The 24,403-nt window shown below is 41.1% G+C and overlaps 2 protein-coding genes across 5 annotated transcripts in view; one reads left to right on the top strand and one right to left on the bottom strand.

The window, feature by feature from the left end:
- The window catches only part of TBC1D30 (TBC1 domain family member 30), a 102,421-nt gene that overhangs the window by 64,211 nt on the left and 13,807 nt on the right, over positions 1-24,403 (bottom strand). The window lies entirely within an intron of this gene.
- LOC113892932 (E3 ubiquitin-protein ligase SIAH1-like) lies at positions 12,058-14,148 on the top strand. The gene has a single exon (XM_027542448.1). The coding sequence runs from the start codon at positions 12,837-12,839 to the stop codon at positions 13,950-13,952; it is 1,116 nt and encodes a 371-aa protein (XP_027398249.1). The 5' UTR covers positions 12,058-12,836; the 3' UTR covers positions 13,953-14,148.

The raw sequence follows: 24,403 nt of genomic DNA, 5'->3' as shown, positions 1-24,403 counted from the left end.
CAAATGTAATCCATCATTCACTAGCAAGTCCTGGCCTTTCAATGTATTTTGATTATTTGCAATATAAATAAGTTGTTTGGTGCATTCTATCCATTCCCACATGTATTGATATCAATTCCTTGAGTTGGGGGCTACAAATACACCCTAGAAGGGGAAAGAGTTTGTGGAAGAAAAAAATCATTTTTAGAAGGTTGTCAGTTTTCGAGGACTACAGTTTCTAATGGAGATACACAAAGAGAGCAGTAAGGATGGAAGGAGAAAAATAAATAACAGCTACCGTGCACCAGCTGTCTGCTATGGCTCAGGCACTGGCTAGGTGCTTTAGGTCTCTTATCTTATTTTAACCCCACAAGGTAAGCATTATTCCCCAAGAAGTGGGGAGTAAAGGGAGAGTGTACACATATATCATCAGGGTAATAATTTTTTACTAAGCATGACAGGGAAATGACTAAAAGAAAATAGATTCAACTATAAATAGTTAATTCTGAGTGGTAGGAATATAGGAATTTATTGTATTTTTTCCTTGTACTTTTTAAATTTTTTTATTCCTGAAGGAAGAAAGGAAAGAAGAAGGAACAAATGAAGTGGTTAAGTAAGTTTCCCAAGGTCATATGACTAATAAGTGGTGGAGCTGGGAGTTGAACCCAGGTCCACCTCCCTGAAAAGCTACACCAAGCCAATAAAATATAACCAGATAGTTCTGATCTAAGCAGGACCAAAAACACTCTGGAAGTTTTGAAAGGAGACTTGTTCACAGCCTCATTTATGTTACCAAGTGAATGAAACATCCACCATCTCCTTAAACTCCCCATGTATTATTTACCTACTAAAACAAACAAGGTACTGGTAGCGATAACAGAGAAGCAGCATCAACAAGGTCCACATAGCACTGCCAATTAAATAAAAAGATTCCATGATGCCAGAGAAAATGGGTGAAGCTCTTAGGGAAGGATTACTGAAGACCAGCTGTTTCCTCTAAGAGCCCCTGGCGACATGGGGCTTGGTGGAAACCTCACAAGACAATCATTTCTGCATCAACCACCCTTATAACTCATCCAGGAAAAATCTGGGCCCCCTTGAAGTTCCCCCAAGAAACTGCAGATACGATTTGTCTCTGAAAATAATCTGTCAAATGTGAAACAGGAAACAGGCTCAAGAGCTGAGAAAGCGACAAACCAAAGATCCTCTCCATAGAGAGAAAACATTCGATGATGAGGACTTTGGGTATAATTGTTCTTGAATAATTTCTGTGCCATTGTTGTGCTTCCTCTTGTGCAGGGACCAGCTGTCACAATCACTGTGTCCCAGAGTCAGGGTAACATTGGAGATGATTCAGACTAAATTGCCCAGACTCTTAAAAATGTGTTTGAAACTCTTGCACAATATCACACACAACAGAAAAAGCTCATTAACCACTTGCTGATGTTGAGGCTTTGATGCAGTGACTCAATGCTTCAGATGCCTCCTTGCTGGATGTCCAACACTTCCATTACAAAATTTGGTGTACAACCGGTCAGAATGGCTGTCATCAAAAAGAACACAAAGAACAAATGCCAGCGAAGACGTAAAGAAAAGGGAACCCTCATACACTGTTGGTGGAAATGTAAATTGGTGCAGCTGCTAGGGAGGATTCGAATGACCCAGCAACTTCTGGGTATATATCTGAAGAAAAACAAAAAACACTAATTCAAAAAGATACATGCACCCCAATGGAAGCAACCTAAGTGTACATCACTTAGGTACACTTGGTACCTAAGATGAATGGGTAAAAAGGATGTGTGCATGTGTGTATACACACACACACACACACACAATGGAATGATACTTGGCCATTAAGAAAGAATGTAATAATGTCTTGGAGCAACATGCATGAACCTAAAGGGCACTGTGCTCTGTGAAATACTGTATGATATCACCTGCAGTTAGTTAGTGTTAGTCACTCAGTCATGTCAGACTCTTTGCAACCTCGTGGACTGTATAGCCCACCAGGCTCCTCTGTTCATGGAATTCTCCAGGCAAGAATACTGGAGTGGGTTGTCATTCCCTTCTCCCAGGGATCTCCCCAGCCCAGGGATCAAAGCCTGCTCTTCAGCATTTTCTTACCATCTGAGCCACCAGGGAAACCCATCACTTATATGTGGAACTTTAAAAACACAATGAACTGGTGAATAAAATAAAAAAGAAGCAGGCTCACAAATACAGAGAACAAACCAGTGGTTACCACTGGGAAGGAGGAAGGGCAATATAAAAGGGGAGAGGAAAAGAGAAAAAAGAGTTATTATGAGATTATATGAAATCATGTGTGTGAACATTTTAAAAACTGTAAAGCACCATAGAATTTAAAGAATCTTTCATTCAATAAAAAAGTTTTAAAAATCAAAACAAAATTTACTGTATGACTTGATTCAAAATGAACTTTAGCCAAACAGAAGTGTTTAGAATGCCTCCACCATCCCACCTGAGCTCATTCTAGATGAGCTGGGAAGGGTACGTAGAAGGGTAGCACAGGCAGCAAAGTTAACTACAGCTGACTCTCCTGTGAGGAAAAATTTAGGCAAGCCCAGTGGCGCAGGTTTCGGAGAAGGCGATGGCACCCCACTCCAGTTGCCTGGAAAATCCCATGGAAGGAGGAGCCTGGTAGGCTGCAGTCCATGGGGTCACTAAGAGTCAGATTTGACTGAGCGACTTCACTTTCACTTTTCACTTTCATGCTTTGGAGAAGGAAATGGCAACCCACTCCAGTGTTCTTGCCTGGAGAATCCCACGGACGGGGGAGCCTGGTGGGCTGCCGTCTGTGGGGTCGCACAGAGTCGGACACGACTGAAGCGACTTAGCAGCAGTAGCAGCGGTGGTGGTGGTGCGGGTTTACCGTCTAACTCCTGATCCTCTGGCTTTCTGACCGCAAGGGCAGTTGAGCCCTAAAATAGATTGTGCTTGGGCTGTCACTTTAGTCCTGTTGGACTCTTTGCGACCCAGATGGACTATAGCCCACCAGGCCCCTCTGTCCATGGGATTCTCCAAGCCAGAATACTGGAGTGGGTCACCATTCCCTTCTCCAGGGGATCTTCCCAACCCAGGGATCAAACCTGAATCTCTTACATCTCCTGCTTACCACTAGCACCACCTGGGAAGCCTAAAATAGATTATTGTGAAAGTGTTAGTCCCTCAGGTATGTCCAGACTCTGTTCAACCCCATGGACTACAGCCCGTCAGGTTCCTCTGTCCATGGGATTCTCCAGGCAAGAATATGGGAATGGGTTGCCATTTCCTTCTCCAGAGGATCTTCCAGACTCTGGGATCGAACCTGAGTCTCCTGCATTGCAGGCACATTCTTTACCATCTGAGCCACCAGATTACTAGAGCCTAAAGGAAAAGACTACCAGGGAGAAATTCCCAGAGGAAAATGGCCCAAGAACATTTAAAAGCAAGGATGTCCAAGATTCAGTTCACCAGTCAACCACCTCTTGTATCCTTCCATGCTGCAGCTTTCCTCCATGTCATCCTAAAACCTTCAGTCAAGGACATTACTCACAGCCAGCCTCCTGCCAGCGGTACTTTGGGGACTAAAAGAGGAGGAACAGGCATAGAGTGAAGAGAAAAGACGGTGCTACAGGGACAGACAGCACGTGACCTTGGAGAAGCAGGATACCAGGCAGAAAAGATGTGAAACAAACCCCTCTCCCACCAGATTCCCTAACAAGGGCTGTTGAGAGTGGGGGCTGTATTTTGCAATAGGTCATCTCTAGCTCAGGAGATCACTTTTGATGTCTCCGAAGCCTTGCAATCATGGGAGATTGGGGAAAGGAAGCAGCAGGGGTCAAGGGGAAGGAAGGGGTTGCTTCACGCTGAACAGGGCATGGGAAGGCTGCTGCCAGTGGAGCTTCCTTTCTCCAGTGGGAATAGCTGGCAAAGCAGAAGAGAAAATGCTGGTGCGGAGGAGACAATAGATGAGGGAAGGGAAAACATTCTGTCAAAAGATCCCAAACTCCACGAGGTAGAGAAACAGGTCTTCCACAACTGGGCCTGTAGCATGACTGATCTGAAAAAACAGACAAGAGGGTGAGTGTGAATCACAGATGCAGAGGGAAACCACAGAAGCAGTTCTATGGTTTCATTTGCATAGAGTGACAGTTTTACCTCTTCCCGTCCAATTTGGATACTTTTTGTTTCTTCTTCTTGTCTGATTGCTGTGCCTAGGACTCCCAATACTATGGTGAAGAGATGTGGTAAGAGTGAACATCCTTGTCTTGTACCAGATTTTAGTGGGAAGGCTTTCAAGCTTTTCACCCTTGAGTATTACACTGGCTGTGGGTTTGTCATAACAGAAGCAGTTCTAAGTGAGGAAAACAAGTTACAAGACCTAAACTGGGGAGACTGAAACAGGGAAGAAAGCAGATGGATGGAGAAAAATGACTCAGGATGGAGGTAGGAAGAATTCAGAGTATGAAAGCTGTGTTTATGTGATGCTGTGTGAACAACACAAGGACAGGCTTGTCATGCTTAAAAAGTCAGAGCTGCCCCATGTTCATGTCAGCCTTATTCACAATAGCCAAGGGATGGAAGCAATCCAAATGTAGATCAATGAATGAATAAACAAAATGTGTTACCTACACACAGTGGAATATTTTTCAGCATTAACAGTGAAGGCAATTCTGACACATGCTGCTACTACACGGATGAACCTTGAGGACATTCTGCTAAATGAAATAAGCCCATCGTAAAAGGACCCATACTCAGTGGAGGTTGCCAGGGACTGAGGAGAGGACTGGGGAGTTTTGCTTAATGGGTGCAGAGCTTCAGTTCTGCAAGATGAAGAGTTCTGGAGACGGATGGTGGTGATGGCTGCACAGCAACTATGGCTCTACGGAATACTAATGAACCACATACTTAAAATGGAAAAGTCTAGGGGCTTCCCTGGTGACTCAGTGGTAAAGAATCCACCTGCCAACGCAGGAAACATGGATTCAATCCCTGGCCTGGGAAGATCCCACATGCCACAGTGCAACTAAGCTACTGAGCCTGAGCTCTAGGGCCCGGAGCCACAACTCCTGAAGCCCTGGAGCACGTGCTCTGCCACAGAAGCCACCGCAATGAGAAGCCTGTGCACTGCAACTAGAGAGTTGCTCCTGCTTGCCACAACCAGAGAAAAGCCTGCACAGCGACAAAGACCCAGCGCAGTGAAAAATAAATACATAAAATTATTTTTTAAAAGATGGCGCAGTTTAGGTTACATTTTACCACAGTTTAAAAAAATGAGAGATATTCTTTAAAAAAAGAAGCCAGAGAGCTGCAGATCAGTGATTGATGATGTACATTTTTTAATATGCCTCTCTTACAACAGCATCTTCCAAGACACTGTTATTTTTTCAGCAAAGGTTTTTGAGCAACTACCCCATGCAAGCAGAGTACTAGACACCGGGAACATCAAATAAGTAAGGCACAGTCCAGTGGGAGATACAGACCACGGGACAGAAGCATGACAACTCCATGTGGCCAGGACGAGCCTGAACAGAGAAGCCCCAGATTCAGACTCTGTGGTCAAAGGTACTTTCCAGAAGACATGATGCCTCAGCTGGATCCTAAAAGTAGAAGTTACCATAGAGAGGTAATGGAGAGGAGAGTACCAAAGCGAATAGCACGTGCCAAGAGCATGTGGTGAATTTTTACAACCAGCTGTAATTCATCCTGCCTGGAGCGCAGAGTGGGAAAGAACAGTTTGAAGAGAGGAGGATGGAGCGTCAAACAGCAACCACACTTCAACAATGGAGCATCAAACAGCAACCACATGTCAACAATGACAATGATCTTTCTGGGTGGTGACAACCCAGTTAGGAAAGGATGTGTTAGCTTCTGGCGCATGATTGATTTTGTGGGAAGAATGTCATTAATGGCATATGAGGACAAGCACAGAATAGTTGAGAGGCAAGGAAGCACCAACTATCCTTGTGGCCATAAGATCTTTGAGGGGGAGTGATAATGTTAAGTACATTCGCGCTGTTGTGCAATGCATCTCCAGAACTCTTCATCTTTCCAAACTGAAACTCTACTTATTAAACAACTCCCCATCCTCCCTCCTCCCAGCCCCTAGTGACAACCATTCTACTTTGTGTCTCTGTGAATTTCATGATTCTAGATGCCTCATATAAGTGGTACCTATTTGTTTTTTTGCGACTATTATTTCACTTAGCATAATGTCCTCAAGGATCAGCCATGTTTTAGCATATGTGAGACTTGTTTTCCTTTTAAACGGTAAATAAGATTCCACCATATGTATATATCAGAGGAGGGCATGGCAACCCACCCCGTATTCTTGCCCAGAGAATCCCCACGGACAGAGGAACCTGGTGGGCTACAGTCCATGGGGTCGCACAGAGTCGGACACGACTGAGCGAATAAGCACACATATGTATATACCACATTTCATGTATCCGTTCATCCGTCGATGGACACTTGGGTCACTTCCACATCTTGTGGAATATTTTCACATACTGTGAAAAGCGTTGCTATAAACATGGGTGTACAGATATCTTTTCTAGACCCTGCTTTCAATTCTTTGGGGTATACAGTTGACTCTTGAACAACATGGGTTTGAACTGTGCTTGTCCATTTATATGCAGATTTTTTACACCATCTGCAGCTGGTTGACTCCACAGATATGCACTATAGATACAGAGAGATTCAAGCATCTAAGGATTTTGGAAGTGATCCTGTAGACACCGAGGGACAACTGTATACCCAGAATTGTGAGATCATACGGTACTTCTATTTTTAGTTTTGGGGGGAACTGTCATACCATTTTTCATAGCAGCAGCACCATTTTACTGTCCCTCTAAAAGGGTTTCCGTTTTTCACACATTCTCACCAACAATCATTTTCTGTTTTCTTTTTTTAACAGCAGCCTTCCTAATAGATGTGAGGTAGTTGCAACCATCTTATTAGCCATTTTCAGCCTCCGATTTCCTCACCTGTAAAATAAGCATGCTGGACTAGCTGGTCCCCAAGGATCTCAAATTTCATTATTCTATAAATTGACAGGAGCATTGGACTGATTAACAGGGAAATCCCAGTCAGGTCATTTACTCATTCTGAGACTCCCATTCCCTAACTATAGTTACAGCACTGATACCAATTCTGGATATAGTTTCAAGAAAAACACAGACTGAAATTCAAGTGCAAGGAGTATTAACTTAATGGGAAAGTTTAAGAAAGTATGGTCCCAGCCATCCATGGAGAGGACATTGATACCACTGGATGCTGAAGGTGACTGGTCCACACAGGTGGAGTGAATCTCACAAACCACTGGCCTTCCCAGGTGCCCGTGTGTGTGCTACTGCTGCTGACTCTTTGTTGTCATGTCTGACTCTTTGCAACCCTGTGGACTACATAGCACACTAGGGCTTGCCAGGTAGCACTAGTGGTAAGGAACCCACCTGCCACTGCAGGAGACAGAAGAGTCGTGGGTTCGATCCCTGGGTCAAGAAGATCCCCTGGTGTACAAAATGGGCAACCAGCTCCAATGTTCTTGCCTGGGAAATCCCATGGACAGAGGAGCCTGGCGAGCTACAGTCCATGAGGTCACAAAGAGTCGGCCATGACTGAGCACAGCATGACAATGACAATAACGGAGACACCTTCCACTCACTGTTCAACTTTCACTCAAATAAAGGGATAAACATCGCAACTAAATTTTTTAACAATCGGTTTGGGAAATTTGTTGTTTTTCTGACATGGGGTGAATTGTTTCTGCTCACAAATACAAAGGCTAAAACTTTGAAAGAGGACATGTTGTTTTCCTCAATGAGATACTATGAAGAGTCACCAGTAAGTCCCCTAGAAGAATACTGTTTCTTCAAATATATGAACAAAGGCAAGCAGGATGATGTGCAGAAAAACCAACAGCATCAGACACAGAATCCAGGACTCCTGAACTCACAGCCCAATACTATTTGCCAACTTAGCACCTGCTCTACAAAGGAGAAATAATATCACATCTTTCCAAGAATAACAACAACAAATCTATTCATATGGATGTGGCTCTCAGTGCAGGAATCAAACTTGAAAAGCTTCCTTGATGACCTATTAAGAATCATCACCTAACACCTGAGAACCACACCTTCTCATTACATGAATAGAGAGCTGAATCTTACACCTGAGGACCACAATCTTCTCACATTACACGAGCAGAGAGTCAAATCCCTAATACCTCTTATGGGTCATCCTGGGAGAAATAGGGCAGAAAAAGTTCAGAGAGGGCCACCAACGTGGGCTAAAAGAATCTTCCCAGAAAGAATCCAAGATGTATAGAGAAAACAAGGAAATGATTTCTCTGTCCCTTCTCCACTGGTTTGAATTATATTACATAACTGATGCCAGAAACTGTGATCTGACAAGTCAGAAAACTGCTGAATGTCAGAGGCAGCAGACCCAGTTAGGAAGAAGAGTGCAGGTCCCAGGTCAGGGAAAGGAGCAGGCCTGCCCTCTGCTGTCAACCCTGGGTAGTGTCAGTAAGGTGTGAGGCGATCTCCACCTTGAGCTGGAAGAACTAGACACACACAAAAAACAAGGAGCCCAGCTATAGCAACTTCCATACAGCACAGAAAGCTTCTGGGAGAGATCGCAGGCCAAAGAGTAAATTCTGATGTTGCCTTAGTGACCACATCCCAGAACACTTCTTTCTGCAAATGGTGTAAGATACTGTATAAGACAAAAAAGAGCTCTAAAAGACCAGGCACGGGCCAACGATGTGCATTCGTTAGAGACAATTCTCTTCCAACATAACATTAAAACATGTTTCTATACAGAGTCCATTGCAAATACCAACTTGTTCATGCCCTCCCCAGAAAAAAAAAATGCTAGACTATTGCTCAATGACATCAAAAGTAAAATCCTGACGAAAATTCCAAGAAGTAGGTAGGAAAATAAAGGTCCTGCAGTTTGGGGAGGGAGTTAATCAGATCCATATTTAGAATTGAGAGTAGAGAGGTAAAATTTTACAATGATGTGAAAGAGATACTCTATAAAGAAAACATAGCTGAATAATTTGTCTTGGCTATTCTCCTGTTGCTTTTTTGTTGTTTAATCACTAAGTTGTAGCCCGCCAGATTCCTCTGTCCATGGGATTTCCCAGGCAAGAATGCTGGAGTGGGTTGCTATTTATTTCTCCAGGGGACCATCCAGATTCAGGGATTGAACCTGGGTCTCCTGTATTGCAGGCAGACTCTTTACCATTTGAGATATATAAACTTATAAATATATAAATTTATAAACAGTATAAATTCTCAACCTATTTTTCAGACTTTCTAACTAGAATGACGTCATCTAATTTTCTCCATTCACTTCACCCTCACATAGAGATAATATTGCATTATCATTATCAGTACTGTATACTAACAAAATAAATGTTTACTTATCCAATAGCTATTGTCAAATAGCCATGCCCTCAAACAGCTTTCAATCCAGCTGAGAAGGCAGTTCACGGACATTAGTGTTCTGTGTTAACAGGCAGTTACACTAGCCCAATTTTATACCCAGAAATACTAGGATTACCAGAAGTACATCCTAAGTACTGATGTCCTCACAGCCTCTACAATTATCTCTGCCTGGGATGTTTCCGCAGCCCACCTACCCCTAGCCACGTAGCACATTCCTATCATTTCTATTCCTAGTTCTTCTTCGCAAGGCTTCAAGGGGGACTTAGGTGATTCTCACCTTGGACCCTACTGGCCTTGTACACACAGGCAGTTGCCTACTTTCAGATAAAATGTGTATCCCCAAAACATGTTTAACCATCAGCTTTTCAACGGAAACACACAAAAGAGGAGCAATCTCCTTCCATGCTATTGGACAAGAGTAAGCCATCCTTTCCAAAAGAGCTGAAAAGTCTAAATCCCAAATTACGATAACCAGTATTTCCTCCTCAAACAATCCCATCTTATCAAATTTTTAAAATGTGAAGAACCCCAACAGCCTTCATAGTTGCCTTCAAAAGGCAAGTACCCACATGTTGATGGAAAAGGCAGCCTCTAAATCTCCTCCCAGCAGGAATAATGGCATTCATAGAAAACGGTATGTCCAGACCCTGTTCAATAAGCATTTTGTATAATTTAACTCACTTAATTCTCATAACCATCCTATGAAGTAGGTATTATCATCATGTCCTGCCCCCGTTTTTTTCCTGCCCCCCTGCCACTGATGAGAAAAATGAAGCACAGGGATGTCAAAGGACTTACATGAAACTGCACCTCGTGTAATTACATGGCTGAACTAGGATTCAAGTAACGACCAACAATACAGAGAACATAAATTTAACACGGTTCTTAGGAAAACTAAAAAGAGAAAGAGAACTCCTTCTGCTGATGAATGTAGTTTTCTTTTGTCATAAATGATCACTAGGACACCACCAACCAGGGGAGCCTTGATTGAGTTACCGATCAACACAGTTTCCATAATGTTTTGTGTTTTTTTAATTGAAGTATAATCGATTTACAATATTGGGTTAGATTTAGGTGTACAGCATAGTGATTCAGTTTTTGTGTTGTTGTTGTTCTGTTCTTTGTTTTTAGATTACATTCAGCAACACTTTTAACTCTTCCACACCTCATTTTGCTCAACCCTAAGGTCGGGAGTAAACAGAAATCACGTTTAAGTTCTCTTCTAGCTCTAAATTATTACGAATTTGAGACTGATTTTTTTCCTCTAAAAACCAGTTCTCTTTGTGATGAGGTCACAAGAAACATCTACTGTTTTTTCTTTCAAAGTCACAAGAATCTCCCCAGAAGTGAGAGGTTCCAAAACTATACAGTACTTTCAAACATTTTACAAATTTCCAATATGGATAAGAATAAATAAATTATGACAATATGAAAAAATAATTCGGCAGCAAGACACTAAGAGCTTAAAGAATATGAGAGGAAACTGTTGTTAAAATGTATTGTAAGCAATGATAAGCTACTTTCTTTATTCTAGTCATAGTCTTACTAAGTAACTTTAGGGCAGACCAAGCTGCTAATCATATATCAAGACATTACCTAAATCTGTTATCAGATTTATGCCAAAATTCACAATTCTGCAACCATGTTCCAAAGTTAAGGCACATCTACCTTAATCTAAATGCTAAGTTAAGTCAATTAAACTTCAGTAAAGTTGAAAAAATGCTCATTTCTTTCCACCTAGAAAAACAAACAAGCTTATGAAAAAGGAGCACACACATCTGGTTTAAGGAAGATTCAAAAAAAATTCCAACTAATTTTCAGTTCAGTCTCTCAGTCATGTCCAACTCGTTGCGACCCCATAGACTGCAGCATGTCAGGCTTCCCTGTCCATCATCAACTCCCGGAACTTGCTCAAACTCATGTCCATCGAGTCGGTGAAGCCATCCAACCATCTCATCTGTCGTCCCCTTCTCCTCCGGCCTTCAATCTTTCCCAGCATCAGGGTCTTTTCCAATGAGTCAGTTCTTCGCATCAACTGGCCAAAGTGTTGGAGTTTCAGCATCAGTCCTTCCAATGAATTTTGGTCCCAACTAATTTTGGTCCCCATCAAAATCACACTAAAAATACAGTTAAGAAATCTTTGTTTATCATAACCAACAAGGATCAAGAAGTAAAAAAACAAACAAACAACAACAACAACAACAAAAAAACAGCATAGACAAGAGCAATAGAGTTATTGAAATATATTGTATAGAAAAAACATACAGACAAGTAGAAATTGACATAGCAGATCCTAGAAAGCCGGATCCCAAAATGACATGGGAAAGCTGAAATCCAAACTCTATTATACCACATACTCCACGAAAGAGGTAGCCAGGCTTAATAAGGAGAGTTGGGAGAAAGCTGTTGAAAAACATTTGGATCCCTAGATTCTCTCCTCTACTTCATGAGGCTGGTCAATTACTCCTCTGTGTGGAGTAACTTCAGTCATGGTTAACTCTTTGTGACCCCATGGACTGTAGCCTTCCAGGCTCCTCTCTCCATGGTATTCTCCAGGCAAGAATACTGGGGTGGATTACCATGCTCTCCTCCAGGGGATCTTCGCAACCCAGGGATCAAACCCCTGTCTCTTAGGTCTCCTGCATTGGCAGGCAGGTTCTTTACCACTAGCACCACCTGGAAAGCCCCACTTGCTTCTCTACCATCCCTGCAAAAGAGACTGAAGTTTTGGTTCCTGAAAAGGGTTAAAACAGAGTTGCTGGACAACCAGCTAAGAGTGAGAACTCGACCTGAAACCGAGGGATTCTTTGACCATATGCACCCTAAGTGCTGAATGCAGAGACCCAGCTCTTATCCCCACAAAACTTCCACCCAGGCAATAAGTTAGGAGACTCTTCCCTGAGGCCTCTCACCAGCTCCACAAGAAAAACCTAAAGACACTGACTTAGGCTGGGGGGTGGGGGTTGGGGGTAGGGAATAAGAAAGGTCCCATCCAGATAACCCTTCAGTAAAGCTCCAAGCCCATAAGCCCTAGTGGTGAGCTCAGACAGAGTTCAAGTCATTCTTTTAGATCCTCACATTTAAGAGCAGACAGCCAAGGACTACCAAATATTCAGGGAACTCGAACCAGAACAGCAGTTTTGAAAATTTTTTTCCTTCCTGTACAGCCTATTTTCTCCAAATAGCTGTTTTCTGTGTGTCTGTTTTAAGTCTCCATAATTAATATCCCTAGAGCAATAAGAAAATATATTGCATCTATGAGATAAGAACAGAATACTGTATATATACATGAAACATTCAAATAACAATGCCCCAAACAAGTCCCCATAACAGGATTGGGAAATAAAGTTGAGATAATCTCTGAGAAAGGCAAGCAAAGTAACAGATACAGGAAACAAAACGAGAATGACAGCACGCCCAGGACGCCGGAGCACCTCCTCATGGCGGCCGCGCCTCCATGGCGGCCGCACCACTGTGTGGTGTTTAGCGGGAAGGCGTGTGGGAAAGGGCGACAGAGGCCTGGGGGGCGACAGAGGCCTGGGGGGCGACAGGGCGGCCGCTGTGGGCCGCACTCTCCAGCGGCATCAGCGACCGAGAGTGTCCCGTCAGTGTTGGCCTGAGGAAGAGGCGGTGGCGGCGGTTGGCGACGACCCAGCGTGTTTGAACCAGGACCGGGCCGAGGAGCGCTCTCCGTCCACAGAAATGAGTCGTCAGACAGCAACAGCGTTACCTACTGGAACCTCCCAGACTGGCACAACTTCGTGCAACAGTGAATGGGCGAGTCTCTTTCAGTGTCCGATCTGCTTTGACTATGTGTTACCACCCATTCTTCAGTGTCACAGTGGCCATCTTGTTTGGAGCAACTGTCGCCCAAAGATCTCCCGTTGTCCAACTTGCCGCGACCCATTGAGATCCATTCGCAACTTGGCTATGGAGAAAGTGGCCGATTCAGTCCTTTTCCCTTGTAAATATGCATCTTCTGGATGTGAAATAACTTTGACACACACAGAAAAAGCAGACCACGAAGAGTTCTGTGAGTTTAGGCCTTACTCCTGTCCGTGCCCTGGTGCTTCCTGTAAATGGCAAGGCTCTCGGGATGCTGTAATACCGCATCTGATGCATCAGCATGAATCCATCACAACCCTGCAGGGAGAGGACATAGTTTTCCTTGCAACAGGCATTAATCTTCCTGGTGCTGTTGACTGGGTGATGATGCAGTCCTGTTTTGGTTTTCACTTCATATTAGTCTTGGAGAAACAGGAAAAATATGTTGGTCACCATCAATTCTTTGCGATTGTACAGCTGATAGGAACACGCAAACAGGCTGAAGACTTTGCTTATCGACTTGAGCTAAACGGTCCTAGGCGGCGGCTGACTTGGGAAGCCACGCCTCGATCTACTCACGAGGGAATTGCAACAGCCATTACGAATAGCGACTGCCTAGTCTTTGATACCAGAGTTGCACAGTTTTTTGCAGAAAATGGCAATTTAGGCATCAATGTAACTATTTCCATGTGTTGAAATGGCAATCAAACATTTTCTGGCCAGTGTTTAAAACCATCACATTCGATTTCAGAGAATAAGGCACCTGTCTGCCTACCAATCAGAAATTTTTGGTAGGTGGAAGCTAGACACATGATGGTAAATAAAAGGAAAGGCCATTAAATAAATGTAATAACATGCAATATATTTAATGTCATAAATGTAATAACACTAATATATTTAAAAATAAGTCAACAGTAAGCCACTGAAATATATATATATACACACACATATATATACACACACCCAAGATGGGCATCTTTTATATTAAGAAAGGAAGCACTGTAAAATAATTCTGAATTTGTGTTTGTTGTAGATTGAGTATATTGTAGAAAAATACTGGGTTCTTGTTTTTTGTGTGCATGCGTGCGTGCGTGCGTGCGTGTGTGTGTGTGTGCATGTTTGGATTTTTTTTCCCTTTAACTGAAAAGCCATGTTGAGTGGTCTTAGACCACTGCTTTTCCCCTATGTGAGTCAATAAATAGTCCTGCTGCTGTGTGTATATTTTTTTGTGTGTGTATTTGCTAAGTTTTATTAATTCTAGTTTTTCATTAAGTAAATTTGACTTTCTTTCCTGTAATTTAGGGTTTTTCTCACTTTTTTTTGTACCTTTTAAAGTTAGTGTCTTATTGATATGCATAACTGTTGATGGTAAAATTTATACATGTGTTTGATACACATTTTCCCCCATTAATCAGTTTATTAGAAATATTTTAAATTCAACTATTTTGTGAAGATATGGGTTTCAGAAAGCAAAGGTAATATTGGAAGAACCATCAGGAGCTATTTAAAGCAGCTATAAAATGGCCTCCCTCTCTTCTCCAGTTGAGTCATACCTTCAAACTTATTCTTTATCAAGCTAGAGAGTACTGATTTTTTTTTTACTGAGGAAAAAATATCAGGCTCCCCCTCCCCCCACATATCTTGGACAAATCACATATGTTTAAAATTTGTTCTTGTATTTATTGGTTTTGCAAAAGAAGGCATCGTCTCACACAGTATATGTAATTAAAAGCAAATCATTGGTTTAAAAAAAGGCAATTTGCAAAAAAATGTTTTTGGTCTTTTATAATTCTCATTAAAAGAATATCTGGCCAATTAAAAAAAAAAGAATTACAGAACTAGTTCAGATGCTCTAACAGCCAAACAATAATAGAATTACAGAAAGAGGAAAAAGGAAAAAAAATAAAAATATAGAGGATGTTGTACAGCAGAAACATAACACTGTAAAGCAACTATATTTCAATAAAACTTGATTTTAAAAAAAGGAGAGAGGAAAGGCAAAGAATTAATTCACATAAATTTTCCAGAACTGAAAGACATGTTGCCTGATTGAAAAAGCCTGTCTAGACCCAGCACAATGCAGGAAAATAGACCCACACCAAGCAACCTGACCATGAATTTCAGAAGGCCAAGAACAAACAGAAGAGTTCACAAGCTTTCAACGAGGAGAAATAAACAGTCCAGTGCAAAGGATGACAGATCAGAAGGCTTCAGATTTCTCTAGACCAACAATGAAAGCAAGGAGGCAACAGAGCAGGAATAGAAGTGTCAATCGAAGCAAGGATACAATAAAGAATTTCCATCCCTGCACAGTTTCCAGAAATTGACCTCATAGGCATCGTTTCTCAAGGGGACATGGGCGATGATATAAAAAAAAAGGAGAAAATATGGGACACAAGAAGAAAGATCCAACACAGCAAAGACAACCTCCAGGATAAGAGTGAAGAGAGATCTCAAGATGACAGGTGTACTTCAGACATGGCATGGCCAGGGCAGAGTGGAGCAGCAGCTCAGGTTCAGACACGGCATGGCCAGTGCGGAGTGGAGCAGCAGCTCAGGTCACAGGGGTGTGGACTGCAGTCAACACAAGATGCTTCCTGCTACTAGACCCTCTTTCTAACTAAAGGAGAGAATTCCCAGGTGAGCTGGCCCAGATTCTCACCTGGGCTTGTTTATCTCAGTGCGCTGATGAAGTGCCTATTCTCTACTCCCCTCCATACCCACAAAAGTATTCTGCTTGGACCTACTTCTGAGAGCAGGAGCAAAGCCATGGGGGGCTTCAAATCAAAAATAAGCAGCAGTCACAGAGCAATTAAGCTGGGCTACAACTACTGGGCCCGTGCACCTAGAGTCCACGCCCCACAACAAGAGAAGTCACCATGATGAGAAGCCCACACACCGCAACTAGAGAGTAGAGCCCGCTCGCCACAACAAGAAAGCCTGCACACAGCAGCAAACACCCAGCACAGCCAAAAAAGTAATAGGGAGCAGACTTGTGGACACAGTAGGGGAATGAGAGGGTGGGACAAATGGACAAGTAGCACGGGAACATATGCATTACTATATATAAAATAGATAGCCAAGGGGGATTTTGCTGCATGACTCAGGGAGCTCAAACAGGTGCTCTGTGACAACCTAGACAGGTGGGATGGGGTGGGAGGTGGGAGGGAGGTTTAAGAGGGAGGGGATATATGTATACCTATGGCTGATTCATGTTGATATATAGCAGAAACCAACACAATACTGTAAAGTAATTATCCTTCGATAAAAAAAATAAATTACAAAAAAAAGCAGTAGTCTACTCCCCTAACTTAGCTGATTATTCAGCAACTAGTCCGAACTACAGTCCTGGCAAATGCTACACGACCCGCTTACAATCTTGCCCTCTGACAACCCCAGAAGGGGCTCCAGTGAATTCATCAGACTGTGACCCAGAAACTGGTTATCTTTTCAGAGCTTTTCCAGAGGTAACATTATCCTTTCCCTTCACAAGTAGGGGTGGGCTTGCTACTCAGCTCTTTAAAACTATATGTTATTTATGAATATGTACAGGAGGTGGGAAAAACTATAAAGAGAAGCAAGGGAATAATTAACACAAATGCAAGGGAGAAAGCCGATTTCAACCAGGGAGGAACACACAGAGACTTTTTTTTTTTTAATTTAAATTTATTTATTTTAATTGGAGGCTAATTACTTTACAATATTGTATTGGTTTTGCCATACATCAACATGAATCCACCACGGGTGTACACGTGTTCCCCATCCTGAACCCCCCTCACACCTCCCTCCCCATCCCATCCCTCTGGGTCATCCCAGTGCACCAGCCCCAAGCATCCTGTATCCTGCATAGAACCTGGACTGGCGATTCGTTTCATATATGATATTATACATGTTTCAATGCCATTCTCCCAAATCATCCCACCCGCTCCCTCTCCCACAGAGTCCAAAAGACTGTTCTATACATCTGTGTCTCTTTTGCTGTCTCGCATACAGGGTTATCGTTACCATCTTTCTAAATTCCATATATATGCATTAGTATACTGTATTGGTGTTTTTCTTTCTGGCTTACTTCACTCTGTATAATAGGCTCCAGTTTCATCCACCTCATTAGAACTGATTCAAATGTATTCTTTTTAATGGCTGAGTAATACTCCATTGGGTATATGTATCACTGCTTTCTTATCCATTCATCTGCTGATGGACATCTAGCTTGCTTCCATGTCCTGGCTATTATAAACAGTGCTGCGATGAACATTGGGGTACACGTGTCTCTTTCGCTTCTGGTTTCCTCAGTGTGTATGCCCAGCAGTGGGATTGCTGGGTCACAGGCAGTTCTATTTCCAGTTTTTTAAGCAATCTCCACACTGTTCTCCATAGTGGCTGTACTAGTTTGCATTCCCACCAACAGTGTAAGAGGGTTCCCTTTTCTCTACACCCTCTCCAGCATTTATTGCTTGTAGACTTTTGGATCACAGCCATTCTGACTGGCGTGAAATGGTACCTCATTGTGGTTTTGATTTGCATTTCTCCACACAGAGACTTCTAATGTGCCAGTAATATTTGTTACTCAATCTTGATAGGTAGATATCCACATACATCACCTTTTGTTTATTTTTCAATATACATATATGTATTAGAATATTCTTCTTTATGGTGATACATTCTATAATATTTTAAGTGGTAAGTGAATTCTATTTAAATCAGTGATATTGTTTTAGTATATTAAAACACTAAAGAGACCCAAAATTTTTATTAAAATTTTTATGCTTGTAAATGTGAAATGTTATATGAAATGGGCAAACTCTATGTCACTCACCCAAGCTAACAGAATAAGAATTAGAGAATACAAATAATGCTATAATTTTTAAAGTTGAATCCATAATTTAAAATATTCCTACAAAGAAACTTAGGGCCTAAATATTTTACCAGTGAATTCCACCAAACATTTATGAAAGGAATAATTCCAGTCTTACACAATCTCTTCTAAAGAATGGAAAAAGAGGTACCTTGAAGGAGTAATATCATATGACATCCCTTATATGTGGAATCTAAAAAAAGATACAAAAATTTCCAACCATTATCACTGCTTCTATTCAAGATTAAACTGGAGTTCCTAACCAATATACAAGAGGAGAAAAATAAAAGGATGGTAAAGAAATCCATAAAACAAAGTATTCACAGGTGATAAAGATTTTGCACTTAGGAAAAAACAGAAGCTTTTACGATAAATTATTAAAATTAACAAAAGAAAAAGTAAGATTACTAGATATAAAATTCATGTGCAGAAAATGACTAGAAACAATTTCTTAAAAGATACCAATTCAAAACAGCATCAAGAAAACTCAATATCCTAAGAATAAATATAGTAAAAATATATAAGGCCTCTATATAGAAAACTGTAAAATAGCATTCAATTAAGTTGGAATAATAATAAATAATAATTAAAAATGCCATCTTTACAGACCAGAAGACCCACCATTGTAAAGACATCAATTCTTCCCAAAAAGCCAATAATAAAACAATCTTAAAGAAGAACAAGGTGTAAGAACCAAGAGAATCAGACAGCAAGAGTTACTATGCTGCTAAGTCACTTCAGTCGTGTCCAACTCTGTGCGACCCCATAGACGGCAGCCCACCAGGCTCCCCCGTCCCTGGGATTCTCCAGGCAAGAACACTGGAGTGGGTTGCCATTTCCTTCTCCAATGCAGGAAAGTGAAAAGTGAAAGTGAAGTCGCTCAGTCGTGTCTGACCCTCAGTGACCCCATGGACTGCAGCCTTCCAGGCTCCTTGGTCCATGGGATTGTCCAGGCAAGAGTACTTGGGTGGGGTTCCATAAAGTACAATAATTAAGACAGTGTTGCATTAGCTCAAGGATACACAAAACAGAATAAAAGCTTCAAAGTAGACCACACACATACAGACATTTTTACAAAAATGGCACCACAGAGCAGTGGGAAAAGGATGGTCTCTGATAAACTAGGCTAAGTACTTAGATGTCCATATGGACAAATGAAATTTGACTCCTATGTCATATCACAAACAAAATGAATCAATTCTAGGTGACTCAAGATCTGAAAACAAAATACTAAAACTTTCTGAAAATAAAATGGGAGAATAAAAAAGCACCAGCTATAAATGCAGCACTGGTTTTGTAATCTATGGGACCCCTTAAAATCATAAACAGCAACAACAGAGCATTAAATCAAGTGTGGGGCTCTAATGAGCACGGGCCCCATGTGTCTGCACAGATCATATGCCGATGAAGCTGGCCATCCAAGAAGCTAAAAGACTAGTAAACTGGATGACATAAAAACTAAGGACTCTTGTTCACTGAATGACACTCTTCTTTTTCAACTGCTCCATAACCTTTTATTACAACCCTGTCCCCATGTTCCAGAATGAATAGCTATTTAACATACACACCACTGAATATTCATCGGAAGGCTTGATGCTGAAGCTGACGCCACCGGATGCAAAGAGCCGACTCATTGGAAAAGACCCTGATGCTGGGAAGGATTCAAGGGAGGAGAAGAAGTGGATGACAGAAGATGAGATGGTTGGATGGCATCACCGACTCAAAGGACATGAGTTTGAGCAAATTCCGAGAGATGATGAAGGTCAGGGAGGCCTGGTGTGCTGTGGTCCATGGGGTCTCAAAGAGTCAGACGCAACACACACCACTCCTAAAATTGATCTTAACATTCCCATTTCTTTCTCAGTATATTAAAACAAAAGGGGGAAAAAAAGCTTTGAAAAAAATCACCAGGTTTAGTACACCCCAGGAAGAGCAACTTGACTAAACAACAGGAAACAAAACATGTCAGGAATCTGACCCTATACACAAAGTAGCAGGTGAGATTCCAGAGAGGAAAGAATGACTCCCAGCAGAACATACATAGATTCCTTCTAAACAACACTCTTGAGAGTGAAAATGCTAACCAGAAAAGTGGGAGAAGGTATTTGCATCACATACATCTGACAAAGACTCATATTCAGAATACATAAAGAAGTCCTACAAATCTATAAGAAAAAGGAGACAATCTTTCTTAGAGACAAATAGTAAAAGAGGTGCTGAACCACATTAGTAATCAGCAAAATTAGAACAAAAATCATGCAGCCACTAAAACACTCACTAGAATAGTTAAAATTTAAAGGATTGACAACATCAACACCAACTGTCGGCAACTCCAAATCTTTCTTATCCTGTTGTTTTTCCCCGTAGCACTTATTACTTTAACACCTTGTTGGTGGTTTAGTCACTAAGTTGTGTTCGACTCTTGCGACCCCATGGACTGTGTAGCCCACTAAGTTCCTCTGTCCATGGGATTTTAAAGGCAAGAATACTGGAGCGGGTAGACATTTCCTTTTCCAGGGGATCTTTCTGACGCAGGGATTGAACCCGGGTCTCCTGCACTGCAGGCAGATTCTCCACCAACTGAGCTACCAGGGAAGCCCTAACACCTTCTTACATACATATAAAAAAGGATTGACTGATTCTCAGTAAGCCTGTGACCCAACTAAGTCAAGGAAAGTGAACTATGGGACTTTCTGGAATTATGGAAAAAGATCTGTTCTTTTGATAAGTTTGCTGTGTTGGAGCTGCTGTTGGTCATTTGGGTATTATCTAATACAGAGGAAAGCACAGCTAAGAGATGAAGGCATATTTTTAAATATGCTCTTTGAGCACGTGTATCTGATTTAGCTACACCTGAAGGCACAGCCCTGGACTTTTAATTAGGTAAGTCCATCAGTTTCCTTTATTGCTTAAATAATGAGTTTCTGTACCCACAACTGAAAGGAGATTCATCACTGCCATGAGATGGTAACAACAACAAAAAAATGGTAGACTGAAAAATAGTGCATTAATCATTTAAAATTATGTTTATGAATAATTTATGACAATGGCACCAGTTTACGGTATGTCACACAAAAAAGGCAGGATACAGAAATGTTATACAGTACACTGATTTTGGAAAAACTTTATATTAAAAAACTTCATATTTTTATTCAAATAGAATAAAAATTCAAAAATTTAAGAGACCATCTTTAGAAAATTATTTTTTCCTTTTTTTCACACTTCTGTATTTTCCAAAGTTCCTTTAATATATTTAAAGTTTTTATTGATATAATTGACATACCATAAAATATTCACCCTTTTCAACTGTACAGTTTAATGATTTTTAGTATATTCACAAAATTGTGTACTATCTAACAGCACAACATTTTCATCACTCCAACAAAAAAGCCTTGCCATTGGCAGTCACTTCCTGTTCTCCCAAACTGCCAGCCTTAGCAATGACTAATTTATTTTCTATTTCTATGGATCTGTCTATTCTGAACATTTCAAATGGAATCATAAAGTATGTGGACTTTTGTGTCTGCTTCTTTCACTAAGCATGTTTTCAAGGGTCATCCATGTTGTAACATGAATTAGTAACTTCATTCCTGTTTATGGCTGAATAATATTCCAACATATGGGTTTATCACATTTGGTTATCCATTCATCCACTAACTGACATTTGCGTTGTTTCCACTTTGGGGCTATGATAAAAAAAAAAGTTGCTATGAACATTCATGTACCAATTTTCATGGGGATATACATCTCCAGTTCTGTTGGGGAAATACCTAGGAGTAGATAGATGGTTGAGTGCATTACTTTTATAATTTTTTAAAAAGCAAAGGGAATTGCTTCTTAATGGAAAATGTTGAATGTCAGTGACACCAAGGTTAGGGTCACACAAATTCCTTCTCTTGCCAGAGACAACAAGGTACTACTGCAGAGAAGATAACCACAGACAGAGAAGAACAATGACTACTCCTACTTGACAAAGTCTCTACCAGGCATTTATGATAGCAAGATTTAATTATAATAATCATAATAATCAAGATTCCAGGGCTGACGCACTAATAAAATGAGCCTCTAAGCTGCCTAAAATTCCTGTACTTACTGACCAGGCTAAAAATAAAGACAATATTTCCAAGACTCTCCTGGGGGTCCAGTAGTTAAGAATCCACTTTGCAATGCAGGGGACATAGGTTCAATTCCTATTCTGAGAATGAAGATCCCACATGTCACAGCAACTAACTGAACTAGCTACAACTACTGAAACGGCCACAGCGGCTGAACCCACACACCACAACTAGAGAGCCCATGTGCCGCAGCTACTGAAGTCCACATGCCACAGCTAGAGGGTCCGTACCCTGCAATGAAAGACCTGCATGACGTAACAAAGATCCTGTGTGCCACAGCTAAGACCCAGTGCTGCCAAATAAGTAAATAAATAGAGTGATTCTTTAAAAAAAGAAAACACTATTTTCATATATATGCTTTTCATAGTTTTCCGGTTTTCACCAGATTTTATCACTGGAGTGATAGCACCTTTCACAAACTCAACCAGCATAATTTAAACATTTAATGCACCAATGCAAAAAACTGTAGAACTAGGCAAGGCCGATCACTAAGATGGCCTTCCTTCTGCTTTCAGGAAAAATAGTCAAACCATGGGATAAGCAAACTGCTTAAAAATATTAACATCAGAGTCAAACTCCTAGCCAAATAGTCATCTTATTCTTCCCATCATCTTAATGTCTTTGGGTGGATTTTCCTGCACACCACATGCATTTGTTCCATAATCCACCTGGCCAAGAAAAGATAAAGTATTTTATATCACATGAAAACAATGCTAAAGCAGTATTTCTAATAAACTTGAAACTCTATATTACATGCTTTGCATGTTAAAAATTTCTTATTGCTCCAACAGTAATCCAGTATCAATCTAGTGGCTAAGAAAAAAAGTAGAACACTCTTATGTCACAATTTATGGTACAAAGAGTGAATTTTTAGGATATCTATCTTCAAATTCCATCTCAGCCACTAGACAAATTACTTAAACTTTCTGAATCTCAATTTCCCAATAAAATGTGCCTAAAAACAATAAAATGTGCCTAAATGGGCTTTCCAGGTGTCTCAGTGGTAAAGAATCTGCCTGCCAAGACACAGGAGAAACAGATTTGACACCTGGGTCAGGAAGATCCCCTGGAGGAGGAAACGGCAACCCACTCCAGTATCCTTGCCTGGAGAACCCCCTGGACAGAGGAGCCTTGGAGGGCTACAGTCCATGGGGTCACAAAGAGTCAGACATGACTAAGCACACACGCAAAGACAATATACTTCTAGAATTGCTACGAGAGATAAAACCAACAGTTTGGCATAAAACACATACTTATGAATAATAACTGCTACTATTCTTATTATTAATTATATCATTAATATTAAAGTGCTTATACTATGGTTACCTTTAGATGACTGGTAAAATACAAGGGAAAAATCTGCTGTTCTGGAAGGCAAATATTGATCCTGCTCTTATTCTCACCCCAATGTGAAAATAAAGGGATGTTACCATAAGACTTGGTGTAGAAAATCAAAAAGTCCAAGTGCTTGTGTTAGAAATAAAAATGGTCTAGTCATTTTGGTTCATAATCCACACCTATGATTATTTCAAAATTAATATATCCCCTTTCATGTATCAACAGGAAAAACCCATTTTAATAAAAGATTTAAATTGTTTTATTCTATGGCATGTTGCTGCTGCTGCTGCTGCTGCTAAAGTCGTGTCCAACTCTGTGCAACCCCATGGACTGCAGCCTACCAGGCTTCTCCATCCATGGGATTCTCCAGGCAAGAACACTGGAGTGGGTTGCCATTTCCTTCTCCAATGCATGAAAGTGGAAATTGAAAGTGGAAATTGAAAGTGGAGTCGCTCAGTCGTGTCCAACTCTGTGCGACCCCATAGACGGCAGCCCAACAGGCTCCCCCGTCCCTGGGATTCTCCAGGCAAGAATACTGGAGTGGGTTGCCATTTCCAAATCTCTCGAGTTCTCTAAATAACCACTTAGTCAAGTTTCTAACAATGTCTACATCATAATGCTGTATCATACGATGAGAATAATTCTGAGACATTGTTATTTCTTAATTCAACAAAAATACTCTATTAGTTCCATCTAATAGAGTCTAATTAGCTAAGTGAGAATTTAAATCCCAGGAAAGGAGCCATTATGCCCCATATTCTCTGAAATGTAAAACCCTAGATTTAAAGAGACACAAATCTAAAATATATAGGAATGGTGCCTCTGCAAGTTCACAAGTT

Source organism: Bos indicus x Bos taurus, chromosome 5 (assembly GCF_003369695.1).
Source record: "Bos indicus x Bos taurus breed Angus x Brahman F1 hybrid chromosome 5, Bos_hybrid_MaternalHap_v2.0, whole genome shotgun sequence".
NCBI lineage: Eukaryota > Metazoa > Chordata > Mammalia > Artiodactyla > Bovidae > Bos > Bos indicus x Bos taurus.
This window is presented reverse-complemented; position numbering and strand designations above follow the sequence as displayed.